This window comes from Ranitomeya variabilis, chromosome 4 (assembly GCF_051348905.1).
Source record: "Ranitomeya variabilis isolate aRanVar5 chromosome 4, aRanVar5.hap1, whole genome shotgun sequence".
Taxonomy (NCBI): domain Eukaryota; kingdom Metazoa; phylum Chordata; class Amphibia; order Anura; family Dendrobatidae; genus Ranitomeya; species Ranitomeya variabilis.
The window spans coordinates 7,239,892-7,257,010 of record NC_135235.1 but is presented as its reverse complement, the minus strand read 5'-3'; the positions used below and the strand labels follow the sequence as shown (position 1 = coordinate 7,257,010).

Sequence of the window (17,119 nt, the reverse complement as noted above, 5' to 3'; positions counted from 1 at the left end):
GGTGCTACCTTATTGTAGTAATGTAGCTGCAAATGCAGTGGAGGCTACTGAGCAAATAGACTTCTTTTCTGCTTGTAGTGTCTTGTGCAAGAAGTTGTACAAAAATGTCTTCCCACTGCCTCCTGGGCCGTCCAGAAAAAAAGCAGTGTGAGCTAGTGTCGTCTGGCTGTGATGCAGCATTGACTGCTTGCATAATTGCATCGAAAGCTGATTCCTGAGATTCATTAAGCATAGCTTTCAGTTGCTCAGCCTCCTGCTTTATTGCAGCATAATTCAGTTGGTCCAGTATTTCATCTGGAACATTTACTGGAGTTGGTAATCTGTAGGCAGCTCAGGACTTTTTATTGCTTGAGAGCACGTAATTAATATCACGTAGAGCCAGTTGCTCCGCAATTTCTGGAGTATACGGCCTGGTGTAATCCTCCATAAATTTGGTTTTATATTTTGCCATAATGCCAATGGTTTAGCTGGTTCCCCATATACACAAATTATAGCAAATAATTTGTAAAGTTGGTAGGGCATTTGAAAAGCGATTGCATCCATTATACCGTCTTCCCATTGGGAATCGTCTTCCAAAAGATGAAGATCAATGCATGAATTTTTATACCTGTCATGTACGACTCCATTGGTACAGCTTTTCTATCCTAGACATAGTGTTCAGGGATTTCACTGTACAAATACTGATGGGTGGAAGCGTCCACTCTGTTTAGCTCAAAATATGCCTGCAGAGTAGAGGCTTTTGAGTCTGAAATAACCATAGCCACATTGCCATCTTCAAAAAACACGTGCTGCATGTTTTCAAGGTGAACAGCAAGCCTTTTAATGGTATGTGAAGCATCATGCATTTTATTTTTTCTGATTCTCCACATGCCCTCAGGGCGCTTACATACGAGAATCTAGGTACATGGCTGGTTCATTCCAGTTTAATGCATCAAACTTGATATTGGCACAGTCATGTCCTGTGTATACATATTTGAAAAGATATTTAACACTTTATTGAAGCATATATCTCAACATTGATATGGCAGTTGTACTTCAGTAATAAATAGGGATTGTATGGAACTACCCATCTATTGTCAATTTTTCGCGTTCCTCATCTGGTTTTCCCAGTATTGGGTCGACGGTACTGTGGGTAACCATTAATATCAGGGTTTGTCTCTGTATTAAATTCCTTTGGGAATATTTTTGCGCATTGACCATCTGTCATGCATACAGCACCTGTAATAATTATAGGGGATAACTCAGGAGACTCTTTGCGTGGAACAAGACAACTACAGGACACAGTTTTATAAGTGGTAAAGTCTATATTATCACACGGTGATTCAAACAGGTGCAGAGAGAAACTCAAGTCCACAACACTTGGTGCAAATAATAAACGCAGCTCAGCAGTCTATAGGAAACTTCAGAGGTAGATGCAAACAAACAGAAAGTCTATGAAGCACAGTTATTCTTGAGGATACTTGACACGAATAAATCCTTGTCTTAGTCCAGACACAGATAGATATGCTTATAAGGCAGTTCAAATAATATCTTAGCTCAACCAGGGAGGCCTGGGTAATAGTCTCAGGTTCTTTCAGAGCAGCAACAGCTTACATGTCCAGCAAATGCAGATGGAAGTAAACACGAGCAGCAGATGAAGGAGGATTACTGGAAACTTGTGTATGCAGCAGGAACTCAGAGCAGAGTAGCAGGATCACCACACAGGTTCACAGGAGCAGGTGTATAGCCAGGGAGTAATCAGAGATCAGGAGCTGGATGCAAGGCAGAATACTCTAGCATAGACTTAAGGCTGGGGTGGAGTTTTATAGCAGGAAGACACAGTGCACATGAGACCAAAGACACCATCTTGGAAAAGGGCAGTAATGCACAAAAGGTAATAAAAAATGTTCAGAGTCCTGACAGCACCAGGTTGATCTTCGCCACATGGGCCATGAATCATGAGCTTCATCACTGCCTCATGCAGTTTTGGATTTGCTGTCTCATTTGGGATTTCAGCAGAGACCAATTTGTCAATTATTTCTTTTGTCCTTCAGTTTATCTTCCTCTCCGAGGATTAAGAGCATGTGAGCGTGTGGTAGTCTACGCTTTTGAAATTCTATTACATGCACATAGGCAACTACACGGCCAAAAATGTGTTTTTTCAAAATCTCGTTAAGCACGGCTTGGAGTTTGATTTTAAATACTCGTGCACCAAATCTGGTCTGAATTCTGACCTTTGCCATGGTTCTAAGTTTTCAGTAATTTCTTTCCACTTTGGGTTACAAGTCATCGTAACAAAAAGATCTGGCTTTCCGAATTTTCAGACAATTGTCATGACGTCTTGGTAATTTTGCTGCATAGCTCTTGGGCTTCCAATGAAAGTGAACGGTAAAATTACTGGTGTCCCAGCTTTTAGCCCTTGGTGTAACGCAGCATCATGGATGTGATCCATAACGCCGGCATAACTGTTGAAGCGTAATCCCTTTTGGTTTTGTTTTATATATTCGATCCTGTCGGATACAATTTTGACGTAACTGTCAATGATAAATTGTTGCATCAACTTCACAGCATTTAAAAGGGGATTGAACTCGTCACGAATGCCAGCCTGTATGCATAGTCCTGCGACAGGGTGGTTTTCTCTTGTCGATCTTGATCCACTGGTATAGATGGTAGATGTTCCTGCTGTGCCCCTCTCCCTCATTATATATTCTTGTTGTGCCACTCCCCCTCATTATATATTCTTGTTGTGCCACTCCCCCTCATTATATATTCTTGTTGTGCCACTCCCCCTCATTATATATTCTTGTTGTGCTCCCCTCATTATATATTCTTAATGTGCCCGCCCCCTCATTATATATTCAGTGGGTCTCTCCCCCTCATTATATATTCCTGCTGTGCCCCGCCCCTCATATACTCATGATGTGTCCCTCCTCCTCATTATATATTCTGTCTATGCACCACCCCCTTATTATATATTCGCAGCCCATTTATACATCACGTTTGGGTGATTTTGAGGATAGAAGAAAACAACCGACTTTAATCCTTGTCTCTTCTGCAGTCGCCCCCAAACCCGGTGACTGCGGCCCCCCTGATCTCACTGCTGAGCTGTGCTAAGTCCTCCCCCGGAAAACTCAACCTCATGAAAGAGGTCCTGGTGATCCCACCGCCGGGGACAGCGACCGCACAGGTGAGGGTCAGCCCCCCGACATCCAGCCTCTCCCCGACACACAGCTTCCCCCGACACACATCATCCCCCCAACACACACCATCCCCTGACATACTGCCTCCCCAAACATAGAGCCTCCCCCGACACACAGCCTCCCCCTGACATACTGCCTGCCCCCAATATACAGCATCCCCCCGACATACAGCCTCCCCCCGACATATCGCCTCCCCGGCTTCATCACTCATGCCCCCGTCTCTGATCCTCAGCCCCCATCTCTCATGCCCCCGTCTCTGATCCTCGGCTCCATCTCTCATGCCCCCGTCTCTGATCCTCGGCCCCATCTGTCATGCCCCCGTCTCTGATCCTCGGCCCCATCTGTCATGCACCCGTCTCTGATCTGCAGCCCCCTTCTCTCATGCCGCCGTCTCTGATCCTCGGCCCCATCTGTCATGTCCCCGTCTCTGATCCTCGGCCCCATCTGTCATGCCCCTGTCTCTGATCCACAGCCCCCATCTCTCATGCCCCTGTATCTGATCCTCAGCCCCCATCTGTAATGCCCCTGTATCTGATCCACAGCCCCCATCTCTCATGCCCCCGTCTCTGATCCTCAGCCCCCATCTCTCATGCCCCCGTCTCTGATCCTCAGCCCCATCTCTCATGTCCCCGTCTCTGATCCTCAGCCCCATCTCTCATGCCCCTGTCTCTGATCCTCAGCCCCATCTCTCATGCCCCCGTCTCTGATCCTCAGCCCCCATCTGTCATGTCCCCGTCTCTGATCCTCAGCCCCATCTCTCATGTCCCCGTCTCTGATCCTCGGCCCCCATCTCTCATGCCCCCGTCTCTGATCCTCAGCCCCCATCTGTCATGTCCCCGTCTCTGATCCTCAGCCCCATCTCTCATGTCCCCGTCTCTGATCCTCGGCCCCCATCTCTCATGCCCCTGTCTCTGATCCTCAGCCCCATCTCTCATGTCCCCGTCTCTGATCCTCAGCCCCATCTCTCATGCCCCTGTCTCTGATCCTCAGCCCCATCTCTCATGCCCCCGTCTCTGATCCTCAGCCCCCATCTGTCATGTCCCCGTCTCTGATCCTCAGCCCCATCTCTCATGTCCCCGTCTCTGATCCTCGGCCCCCATCTCTCATGTCCCCATCTCTGATCCTCAGCCCCCATCTCTCATGCCCCCGTCTCTGATCCTCGGCCCCCATCTCTCATGCCCCCGTCTCTGATCCTCAGCCCCATCTCTCATGCCCCCGTCTCTGATCCTCAGCCCCCATCTCTCATGCCCCCGTCTCTGATCCTCAGCCCCATCTCTCATGTCCCCGTCTCTGATCCTCAGCCCCATCTCTCATGCCCCCGTCTCTGATCCTCAGCCCCCATCTGTCATGTCCCCGTCTCTGATCCTCAGCCCCATCTCTCATGTCCCCGTCTCTGATCCTCGGCCCCCATCTCTCATGCCCCCGTCTCTGATCCTCAGCCCCCATCTGTCATGTCCCCGTCTCTGATCCTCAGCCCCATCTCTCATGTCCCCGTCTCTGATCCTCGGCCCCCATCTCTCATGCCCCCGTCTCTGATCCTCAGCCCCCATCTCTCATGCCCCCGTCTCTGATCCTCGGCCCCCATCTCTCATGTCCCCGTCTCTGATCCTCAGCCCCCATCTGTCATGCCCCCGTCTCTGATCCTCAGCCCCCATCTGTCATGTCCCCGTCTCTGATCCGCAGCCCCCATCTCTCATGTCCTTGTCTCTGATCCTCGGCCCCCATCTCTCATGTCCCCGTCTCTGATCCTCAGCCCCCATCTGTCATGTCCCCGTCTCTGATCCGCAGCCCCCATCTGTCATGTCCCTGTCTCTGATCCTCAGCCCCCATCTCTCATGCCCCTGTCTCTGATCCTCGGCCCCATCTCTCATGTCCCTGTCTCTGATCCTCGGCCCCATCTCTCATGCCCCTGTCTCTGATCCTCGGCCCCATCACTCATGCCCCTGTCTCTGATCCTCGGCCCCCATCTCTCATGCCCCTGTCTCTGATCCTCGGCCCCATCTCTCATGTCCCTGTCTCTGATCCTCGGCCCCATCTCTCATGTCCCTGTCTCTGATCCTCGGCCCCCATCTCTCATGCCCCTGTCTCTGATCCTCGGCCCCATCTCTCATGTCCCTGTCTCTGATCCTCGGCCCCATCACTCATGCCCCTGTCTCTGATCCTCGGCCCCCATCTCTCATGCCCCTGTCTCTGATCCTCGGCCCCATCTCTCATGTCCCTGTCTCTGATCCTCGGCCCCATCTCTCATGTCCCTGTCTCTGATCCTCGGCCCCCATCTCTCATGCCCCTGTCTCTGATCCTCAGCCCCATCTCTCATGTCCCTGTCTCTGATCCTCGGCCCCATCTCTCATGCCCCCGTCTCTGATCCTCGGCCCCCATCTCTCATGCCCCCGTCTCTGATCCTCAGCCCCCATCTGTCATGTCCCCGTCTCTGATCCTCAGCCCCCATCTCTCATGCCCCCGTCTCTGATCCTCGGCCCCCATCTCTCATGCCCCTGTCTCTGATACTCGGCTCCATCTCTCATGCCCCCGTCTCTGATCCACAGACCCCATCTCTCATGCCCCCGTCTCTGATCCGCAGCCCCCATCTCTCATGATGCCCCCGTCTCTGATCCTCGGCCCCATCTCTCATGCCCCTGTCTCTGATCCTCCGCCCCTGCGCCTGCCCTGTCCTTACGCCTCTTTTTTTTCTAGAGTTTGGACCTGGTCTCCTCTCTCCAGACAGAGATACTGAAGCAAATGGAGACACAGAGTAAGAGCGGAGTAAGTGTAAATCTATAAACACCTGGTCTGCCTGTATATAGCACCTGTCCTGTATATCGTGGGTCTTGGGTACGGCATTAGTTGCTCACTATTACATGTAAATGACCGGTGGCGCGGCGCTGCTCTATGGCCGTGTAGATAATGACCCCCCGCCGGCGGGAGCACTCAGTAATAACGCGGTGACAGGTGATTTCCGTGTATTCTCTGCGCCCCGTTTTTATGCTGCCAGCTTAATTCACCACAAGTGACGGCTTTATTAAACCGCGCCATTTAATGCAATTAACACGCTATAATGGATTTCAGGACAGACAATACACCTGGGGGAGCGGCGGCGCGGGGCTCGTGTGACAATGACAACTAATGTTATTCTCCTGTCCCTGTGGCCACACAATGCAGCTGTCCGTCACCCCGGCCTCCTGCAGGGAAGATCTGCATAATCCCACAGTCACTGCTGCCAGAGCGTCCTCATCTGGGCACATAGGCATGTGTTACAGCATGGGTATATATGTATACAGGAAAAGTCTACACACTCCTGGTATTAATCCAGATCATGGACGAAAAATCATATTAAAGTGCCCTGTGATCAGGATTGTGCTCAGTGACTACAGACAGTGTCAGGTCGGTGCCGTTATACTGATTACACTGATACCTGTGATCAGGATTGTACTCAGTGACTACAGTGTCAGGTCGGTGCCGTTATACTGATTACACTGATACCTGTGATCAGGATTGTGCTCAGTGACTACAGACAGTGTCAGGTCGGTGCCGTTATACTGATTACACTGATACCTGTGATCAGGATTGTGCTCAGTGACTACAGACAGTGTCAGGTCGGCACTGTTATACTGATTACACTGATACCTGTGATCAGGATTGTGCTCAGTGACTACAGTGTCAGGTCGGAGCCGTTATACTGATTACACTGATACCTGTGATCAGGATTGTGCTCAGTGACTACAGACAGTGTCAGGTCGGTGCCGTTATACTGATTACACTGATACCTGTGATCAGGATTGTGCTCAGTGACTACAGACAGTGTCAGGTCGGTGCCGTTGTACAGATTACACTGATACCTGTGATCAGGATTGTGCTCAGTGACTACAGACAGTGTCAGGTCGGTGCCGTTATACTCATTACACTGATACCTGTGATCAGGATTGTGCTCAGTGACTACAGACAGTGTCAGGTCGGTGCCGTTATACTGATTACACTGATACCTGTGATCAGGATTGTGCTCAGTGACTACAGGCAGTGTCAGGTTGGTGCTGTTATACTGATTACACTGATACCTGTGATCAGGATTGTGCTCAGTGACTACAGACAGTGTCAGGTTGGTGCCGTTATACTGATTAAACTCATACCTGTGATCAGGATTGTGCTCAGTGACTACAGACTGTGTCAGGTCGATGCCGTTATACTAATTACACTGATACCTGTGATCAGGATTGTGCTCAGTGACTACAGACAGTGTCAGGTCTGTGCCGTTATACTGATTACACTGATACCTGTGATCAGGATTGTGCTCAGTGACTACAGACAGTGTCAGGTCGGTGCCGTTATACTGATTACACTGATACCTGTGATCAGGATTGTGCTCAGTGACTACAGACAGTGTCAGGTCGGTGCTGTTATACTGATTACACTGATACCTGTGATCAGGATTGTGCTCAGTGACTACACAGTGTCAGGTTGGTGCCGTTATACTGATTACACTGATACCTGTGATCAGGATTGTGCTCAGTGACTACAGGCAGTGTCAGGTCGGTGCTGTTATACTGATTACACTGATACCTGTGATCAGGATTGTGCTCAGTGACTACAGACAGTGTCAGGTCGGTGCCGTTATACTGATTACACTGATACCTGTGATCAGGATTGTGCTCAGTGACTACACACAGTGTCAGGTCGGTGCCGTTATACTGATTACACTGATACCTGTGATCAGGATTGTGCTCAGTGACTACAGACAGTGTCAGGTCGGTGCAGTTATACTGATTACACTGATACCGGTGATCAGGATTGTGCTCAGTGACTACAGACAGTGTCAGGTCGGTGCCGTTATACTGATTACACTGATACCTGTGGTCAGGATTGTGCTCAGTCACTACAGAAAGTGTCAGGTCGGCACCGTTATACTGATTACACTGATACCTGTGATCAGGATTGTGCTCAGTGACTACAGTGTCAGGTCGGTGCTGTGATACTGATTACACTGATACCTGTGATCAGGATTGTGCTCAGTGACTACAGGCAGTGTCAGGTCGGTGCCGTTATACTGATTACACTGATACCTGTGATCAGGATTGTGCTCAGTGACTACAGGCAGTGTCAGGTCGGTGCTGTTATACTGATTACACTGATACCTGTGATCAGGATTGTGCTCAGTGACTACAGACAGTGTCAGGTCGGTGCCGTTATACTGATTACACTGATACCTGTGATCAGGATTGTGCTCAGTGACTACACACAGTGTCAGGTCGGTGCCGTTATACTGATTACACTGATACCTGTGATCAGGATTGTGCTCAGTGACTACAGACAGTGTCAGGTCGGTGCAGTTATACTGATTACACTGATACCGGTGATCAGGATTGTGCTCAGTGACTACAGACAGTGTCAGGTCGGTGCCGTTATACTGATTACACTGATACCTGTGGTCAGGATTGTGCTCAGTGACTACAGACAGTGTCAGGTCGGCACCGTTATACTGATTACACTGATACCTGTGATCAGGATTGTGCTCAGTGACTACAGTGTCAGGTCGGTGCTGTGATACTGATTACACTGATACCTGTGATCAGGATTGTGCTCAGTGACTACAGGCAGTGTCAGGTCGGTGCCGTTATACTGATTACACTGATACCTGTGATCAGGATTGTGCTCAGTGACTACAGACAGTGTCAGGTTGGTGCTGTGATACTGATTACACTGATACCTGTGATCAGGATTGTGCTCAGTGACTACAGGCAGTGTCAGGTCGGTGCCGTTATACTGATTACACTGATACCTGTGATCAGGATTGTGCTCAGTGACTACAGACAGTGTCAGGTCGGTGCTGTGATACTGATTACACTGATACCTGTGATCAGGATTGTGCTCAGTGACTACAGGCAGTGTCAGGTCGGTGCCGTTATACTGATTACACTGATACCTGTGATCAGGATTGTGCTCAGTGACTACAGGCAGTGTCAGGTCGGTGCCGTTATACTGATTACACTGATACCTGTGATCAGGATTGTGCTCAGTGACTACAGACAGTGTCAGGTCGGTGCTGTTATACTGATTACACTGATACCTGTGATCAGGATTGTGCTCAGTGATTACAGGCAGTGTCAGGTCAGTGCCGTTATACTGATTACACTGATACCTGTGATCAGGATTGTGCTCAGTGACTACAGGCAGTGTCAGGTCGGTGCAGTTATACTGATTACACTGATACCTGTGATCAGGATTGTGCTCAGTGACTACAGGCAGTGTCAGGTCGGTGCCGTTATACTGATTACACTGATACCTGTGATCAGGATTGTGCTCAGTGATTACAGGCAGTGTCAGGTCAGTGCCGTTATACTGATTACACTGATACCTGTGATCAGGATTGTGCTCAGTGACTACAGACAGTGTCAGGTCGGTGCTGTGATACTGATTACACTGATACCTGTGATCAGGATTGTGCTCAGTGACTACAGGCAGTGTCAGGTCGGTGCCGTTATACTGATTACACTGATACCTGTGATCAGGATTGTGCTCAGTGACTACAGACAGTGTCAGGTCGGTGCCGTTATACTGATTACACTGATACCTGTGATCAGGATTGTGCTCAGTGACTACAGACAGTGTCAGGTCGGTGCCGTTATACTGATTACACTGATACCTGTGATCAGGATTGTGCTCAGTGACTACAGACAGTGTCAGGTCGGTGCTGTGATACTGATTACACTGATACCTGTGATCAGGATTGTGCTCAGTGACTACAGGCAGTGTCAGGTCGGTGCCGTTATACTGATTACACTGATACCTGTGATCAGGATTGTGCTCAGTGACTACAGACAGTGTCAGGTCGGTGCCGTTATACTGATTACACTGATACCTGTGATCAGGATTGTGCTCAGTGACTACAGACAGTGTCAGGTCGGTGCCGTTATACTGATTACACTGATACCTGTGATCAGGATTGTGCTCAGTGACTACAGACAGTGTCAGGTCGGTGCCGTTATACTGATTACACTGATACCTGTGATCAGGATTGTGCTCAGTGACTACAGACAGTGTCAGGTCGGTGCCGTTATACTGATTGAGGACGCTCTGGGAGCAGTGACTGTGGGATCATGCAGATCTTCCCTGCAGGAGGCTGGGGTGACAGACAACTGCATTGTGTGGCTGCATAGGTTGTCATTGTCACGTGAGCCCCGCGCCGCTGCTCCACCAGGAGTCTGGAGGAGGACAGAGGAGTCTGCAGGGAGGATAGAAATGTAGGGGAGGACAAAGGAGTCTGGAGGAGGATACAGGAGTCTGGAGAGGATACAGGAGTCTGGAGAGGATACAGGAGTCTGGAGAGGATACAGGAGTCTGGAGAGGATACAGGAGTCTGGAGAGGATACAGGAGTCTGGAGAGGATACAGGAGTCTGGAGGAGGATACAGGAGTCTGGAGAGGATACAGGAGTCTGGAGGAGGATACAGGAGTCTGGAGAGGATACAGGAGTCTGGAGAGGATACAGGAGTCTGGAGAGGATACAGGAGTCTGGAGAGGATACAGGAGTCTGGAGAGGATACAGGAGTCTGGAGGAGGATACAGGAGTCTGGAGAGGATACAGGAGTCTGGAGGAGGATACAGGAGTCTGGAGAGGATACAGGAGTCTGGAGGAGGATACAGGAGTCTGGAGGAGGATACAGGAGTCTGGAGAGGATACAGGAGTCTGGAGAGGATACAGGAGTCTGGAGAGGATACAGGAGTCTGGAGGAGGATACAGGAGTCTGGAGAGGATACAGGAGTCTGGAGGAGGATACAGGAGTCTGGAGAGGATACAGGAGTCTGGAGGAGGATACAGGAGTCTGGAGAGGATACAGGAGTCTGGAGAGGATACAGGAGTCTGGAGAGGATACAGGAGTCTGGAGAGGATACAGGAGTCTGGAGAGGATACAGGAGTCTGGAGAGGATACAGGAGTCTGGAGAGGATACAGGAGTCTGGAGGAGGATACAGGAGTCTGGAGGAGGATACAGGAGTCTGGAGAGGATACAGGAGTCTGGAGGAGGATACAGGAGTCTGGAGGAGGATACAGGAGTCTGGAGGAGGATACAGGAGTCTGGAGGAGGATACAGGAGTCTGGAGAGGATACAGGAGTCTGGAGAGGATACAGGAGTCTGGAGAGGATACAGGAGTCTGGAGAGGATACAGGAGTCTGGAGAGGATACAGGAGTCTGGAGAGGATACAGGAGTCTGGAGGAGGATACAGGAGTCTGGAGGAGGATACAGGAGTCTGGAGAGGATACAGGAGTCTGGAGGAGGATACAGGAGTCTGGAGGAGGATACAGGAGTCTGGAGGAGGATACAGGAGTCTGGAGGAGGATACAGGAGTCTGGAGGGGATACAGGAGTCTGGAGAGGATACAGGAGTCTGGAGGAGGATACAGGAGTCTGGAGGAGGATACAGGAGTCTGGAGGAGGATACAGGAGTCTGGAGAGGATACAGGAGTCTGGAGGAGGATACAGGAGTCTGGAGGAGGATACAGGAGTCTGGAGGAGGATACAGGAGTCTGGAGGAGGATACAGGAGTCTGGAGAGGATACAGGAGTCTGGAGGAGGATACAGGAGTCTGGAGGAGGATACAGGAGTCTGGAGGAGGATACAGGAGTCTGGAGAGGATACAGGAGTCTGGAGGAGGATACAGGAGTCTGGAGGAGGATACAGGAGTCTGGAGGAGGATACAGGAGTCTGGAGAGGATACAGGAGTCTGGAGAGGATACAGGAGTCTGGAGAGGATACAGGAGTCTGGAGAGGATACAGGAGTCTGGAGAGGATACAGGAGTCTGGAGAGGATACAGGAGTCTGGAGGAGGATACAGGAGTCTGGAGGAGGACAGAGGAGTCTGCAGGGAGGATAGAAATGTAGGGGAGGACAAAGGAGTCTGGAGAGGATACAGGAGTCTGGAGAGGATACAGGAGTCTGGAGGAGGATACAGGAGTCTGGAGGAGGATACAGGAGTCTGGAGGAGGATACAGGAGTCTGGAGGAGGATACTGGAGTCTGGAGGAGGATACAGGAGTCTGGAGGAGGATACAGGAGTGTGGAGGAGGATACAGGAGTCTGGAGGAGGACAGAGGAGTCTTCCCAGTGATCTGCAGTGAGATGCCGCCGCTCTCGGCCATGTTGAGGACATCCTCTGTCTGGTTGGGGAAGTGTCCTGAGGTCTGCGGGACACAGAGTTGATCTGGTGGCTTCTGACATTAGTGCGGCAGAGCTGTGGGGGCGATGGCGCAGTGACACGACGTGCGGCTGAACCTGTGACTGTTCTGACCACTCTTTTATCAGACGGTAATGGCGAAGCTCTGTAGTGTGTGTGATTTGTGCGGTTTTCTGGCTTCTGTCCCCTGATTGGTATTATTATTATTTATATAGCACCATTGATTCCATGGTGCTGTACATGAGAAGGGGTCACATACAAATTACAGATATCACTTACAGTAAACTAAAGGTACCTTCACACTAGCGACGCTGCAGCGATACAGACAACGATGCCGATCGCTGCAGCGTCGCTGTTTCGTCGTTGTGTGGTCGCTGGAGAGCTGTCACACAGACGGCTCTCCAGCGACCAACGATGCCGAGGTCCCCGGGTAACCAGGGTAAACATCGGGTTACTAAGCGCAGGGCCGCGCTTAGTAACCCGATGTTTACCCTGCTTACCAGCGTAAACGTAAAAAAAAAAACCACATACTGACATTCCGGTGCCCGGCGTCCGCTTCCCTGCACTCCTCCTGCATCCTGTGTCAGCGCCGAACATCTCCGGCATCTCCCACAGAGCACAGCGGTGACGTCACCGCTCTGCTTTACGGCCGGCACTCACACAGGATGCAGGAGGAGTGCAGGGAAGCGGACGCCGGGCACCGGAATGTGAGTATGTGGTTTTTTTTTTTACTTTTACAATGGTAACCAGGGTAAACATCGGGTTACTAAGCGCGGCCCTGCGCTTAGTAACCCGATGTTTACCCTGGTTACCAGTGAAGACATCGCTGGATCGGTGTCACACACACCGATCCAGCGACTAAATAAAGTTCTGGCCTTTCTTCTCCGACCAAAAATGTCACAGCAGGATCCTGATCGCTGCTGCGAGTCAAACACAACGATATCGCTATCCAGGACACTGCAACGTCACGGATCGCTATCGATATCGTTTAGTGTGAAGGTACCTTAACAATGACAGACTGGTACAGAGGAGCGAGGACCCTGCCCCCGCGGGCTTATATTCTACAGGATGGTGGGGATGGAGACAGTAGGTCGGGGGTTGCAGGAGCTCCGGTAGTGATGTGGAGGCAGCATGGTCAGTGCAGGCTGTAGGCTTTCCTAAAGAGATGGGTTTTCAGGTTCCGTCTGAAGGATCCAAATGTGGTCGGACGTGTTGGGGCAAAGAATTCCAGAGGATGGGGGATATTCTAGAGAAGTCCTGGAGGTGGATGGGTGAGGAGCGAATAAGTGTGGAGGAGAGAAGGAGGTCTTGGGAGGATCGGAGATTACGTGAGGGAAGATATCTGGAGATTAGTTCAGAGATATATGGAGGAGACAGGTTATGGATGGCTTTGTAGGTTAGTGTTAGTAATTAGAACTGGATAATCTGAGGGATTGGGAGCTGACAGGAGGTGGACAGAGCTTGGATGTGTGGTTTGAAGGACAGGGCAGAGTCAAGGGTTACTCCGAGGCAGCGGACTTCCGGTATGGGGGAAAGCGTGATGTCGTTAATTGCGATAGATAGGTCAGGTATGGAAGATCTATGAGATGGAGGAAAGATGATGAGTTCAGATTTGTCCACATTGAGTTTGAGGAAGCGAGAGGAGAAGAAGGAGGATATGGCTGGTAGGCACTCTGGGATTCTAGACAGCAGAGAGGCGACATCTGGGACAGAGAGGGAGATCTGAGTGTCATCAGCATAAAGGTTTTACTGGAAACATGGGACTTTATGAGTTGTCCCAAGCCAAGTGTATAGATTGAGAAGAGTAGGGGTCCTATAACAGAGCCTTGGGGGACTCCAACAGAGAGAGGGTGGGATGAGGAGGTAGTGTGGGAGTGGGAGACGCTGAATGTGCGGTTGGAAAGGTACGAGGAGATCGAGGACAGGGTGAGGTATGAGGAGATCCAAGATAGGGCAAGGTCTTTGATGCCAAAGGAGAGAATCGGTAGTAGGAAGCAGTGGTCAGCTGTGTCGAACGCAGAGGACAGGTCTGGAAGGAGGAGTACAGAGTAATGTTCGTTAGCTTTGGCGGTAAGTAGGTCATTAGTAATTTTGGTCAGGGCAGTCTCAGTTGAGTGATGGGGCGGAAACCAGATTGTAGATTGTCAAAGAGCAAGTTAGATGAGAGGTGGGAGGAAAGTTCAGCATGGACGTGCTGCTCCAGGAGTTTGGATGCAAATGGGAGCAATGATATGGGGCGATAGCTGGACATAGCACTTGGATCGAGGGTTGGCTTTTTAAGGATAGGTGTGATTGTGGCATGTTTGAAAGCAGAAGGGAAGGTGCCAGAAGTTAGTGATAGGTTGAAGAGGTGGGTTAGGGATGGGATCAGTGTGGTGGTGAGGTTGGGGAGGAGGTGGGATGGGATGGGGTCGAGCGCACAGGTGGTGAGGTGTGATTTGGAGAGGAGACAATTAAGCCCCCCTTCAGTGATCTTGGACAGGGAGGTTATGGGGTTTGGGCATTGGTCTGGTATACAAAGGGGTTGTGTTGTGGTGGTTGAACAATGAAGACTTGCCTTGTTTGGTCGATCTTAGGGTAAGTTCACACAGGGCATTTTTGCTGCGTTTTTTAATGTTAATTTTCAGCTGCTTTTTACAATACCAGCAAAGCCTATGAGAGTTCAGAAATCTCTTGCACACACATTGTTTTTTTGTTTGATCAGTATTTTGTGCTTTGCTGCGTTTTTTGGACATAGAGCATGTCACTTCTTTCAGCGTTTTTGCTGCCTTTTTTCGCCCATTGACTTGAATGGATGGTGAAAAAAACGCAGCAAAAACGCAGGTATCACTATTTGCTGCGTTTTTGCTGCTGAAAATCCAAGGAGTTTAGCATGGACAAAGAGAAAAAAAACGCACCAAAAAAATGCACAAAAAACGCACAAAAAACACACCTAAACCTGCGTTTTTGACACAGCTTCTTTCCTGCCAAGATCAGGTTTTGCTGCATAAAAAAAAAAGCAGCAAAAACGCCCTGTGTGAACTTACCCTTTTTTTGAAGTGTGTGGCAAAGCCTCAGCAGAGATGAGGGAGGTTGTAGGGGGCAGTGGGGGGGCGGAGGAGGGAGTTAAAGGTTTTGAATAACTGTTTGGGGTTGTAGGATCGGGAAGGTACGAGGGGTGTGAGGTCGCCTGTTTAGCGGAGGTGAGGGCTGATTTGAATGCGAGTGTTGCCTGTTTGAATGCAGTGAAGTCATCTTGCGAATGTGTTTTCTTCCAAGGCCGCTCTGCAACCCTGGACACTTGCTGGAGCTTTTTAGTGATGTCATTGTGCCAGGGTTGTCTATTGATCCGACGCACTCTGCCATGAACGAGGGGGGCGACCGTGTCAGTAGCTGATGCGAGGTGGCATTGTAGAAGCAGCGGCCCTGTCTGTGTCGTGGAGTGAGGATATGGTGTTAAGTCCTTGTCTTTGTGTCTAATCCCTGCAGTCGGTAGTCAGGAGCGTGTCGTCGCTCGGCTGCCTCGTCCTCGCCTGTGACCGCCTGGACCAACCTCTGGAGATAGTACGAGACGCCTGCGAACGACTCGGCCTACAACCGGGGACAGACGTGTACTTAGCCATCAATTGTGCGGCCCACGAATTAATGGACTATGTAAGTCGCGAGCTGCACTGATTAAAGCAAATGGAACAGATAAAGCGCTTTCTATTAATTAGTCGCAGGCGACCTTCCACCTTGTTACATTTCCCGCATCTTTACAGAACAGAGGGAGATACGAGGTCGTCAGCGGCACCTGGAAGAGTCCTGACGAGATGGTCGACCTGTACGTGGACTTAATTAGCACTCACGCCGCCATCATCGCATTACTGGACCCGTTCAGGAGAGAGGTAATGTCGCCATTAACCCTTTATAATGCGCGTGTACAAGGTGCTGTTATAACTGGCGAGGTGTGATGTCATACGGCGTCATCGCGGTGATAACGTCCTGCCGCATAACAGCCAGCGGGTGGAATCCAGCATGGCTGCGGCAGAAAAGGACGGCCATGTCCAGCCCTCCGTGATCTAGAGCAGAGATCCCGTCCTCACGGATCCCAGAAGATCACATGTCCACGATTTCCTTATGGCCGGAGATGGAAGCAGGATCTCTCTCCTCTGCAATTCGGGGATCTGGTGGCAGTGACGAGGACTGGAGCTTGTGAAACACTGCTCTCGATAGAAGAGGTTCTGCAGCAGCTGTTTTTTTTCCATGCGCTATACAAATCATAAGCAAGTGAGATACTCTCTGGCTGTAGGACAATGGCGGCCATGGAGGTGCGGTAGCCGACGAAGCCTCCGGTGAGGTCGCCGCTCGGGTCTTGTAGTGAATCTCATTTCTCCCAGGGTTCCCCCAGATCGTCAGTTATGGCCCCTCTTCTCTCTGCGGACAGGACAGGACGCAGTGGGAGGCGCTGGGAAAAGCCGTCGGCTCCAGATGTTACCTGCTGGCGGATGCGGCATCAAGATCTGTGAGCGACCTCCTGCAGGGCAGCAGCGCCCCGGTCTGCAGCGGCCACGTCCTCACCCTCGCCAATGAAAGCACAGTGTCCAACCTGCTGGCCGCGGTCCGGCTGATGGAGGGTAAGTCACTGTGCCCCTCTGTAGCTTATCATAGTGACCACACGGGGGCGGCAGTGAGGGGCTGATGGAGGGTAAGTCACTATGCCCCTTCTGTAGCTTATCATAGTGACCACACGGGGGCGACGGTGAGAGGCTGATGGAGGGTAAGTCACTATGCCCCTTCTGTAGCTTATCATAGTGACCA

General features: G+C 50.6%; 1 protein-coding gene across 3 annotated transcripts in view; it reads left to right on the top strand.

The window, feature by feature from the left end:
• The window catches only part of ENO4 (enolase 4), a 57,134-nt gene that overhangs the window by 31,641 nt on the left and 8,374 nt on the right, over positions 1 to 17,119 (top strand). For 2 of the 3 annotated variants that reach the window (XR_013214391.1, XM_077257906.1), the window contains exons 6-10: positions 3,038 to 3,166; positions 5,874 to 5,942; positions 15,809 to 15,973; positions 16,081 to 16,206; positions 16,746 to 16,935. Coding sequence is in view for 2 of the 3 variants with exons in the window: in XM_077257906.1 (XP_077114021.1) it covers positions 3,038 to 3,166; positions 5,874 to 5,942; positions 15,809 to 15,973; positions 16,081 to 16,206; positions 16,746 to 16,935 (679 nt within the window). In the remaining variant the exon portion in view is untranslated. The remainder of the gene's footprint in view (positions 1 to 3,037; positions 3,167 to 5,873; positions 5,943 to 15,808; positions 15,974 to 16,080; positions 16,207 to 16,745; positions 16,936 to 17,119) is intronic. The other variant, XM_077257907.1, reaches the window with a different exon arrangement.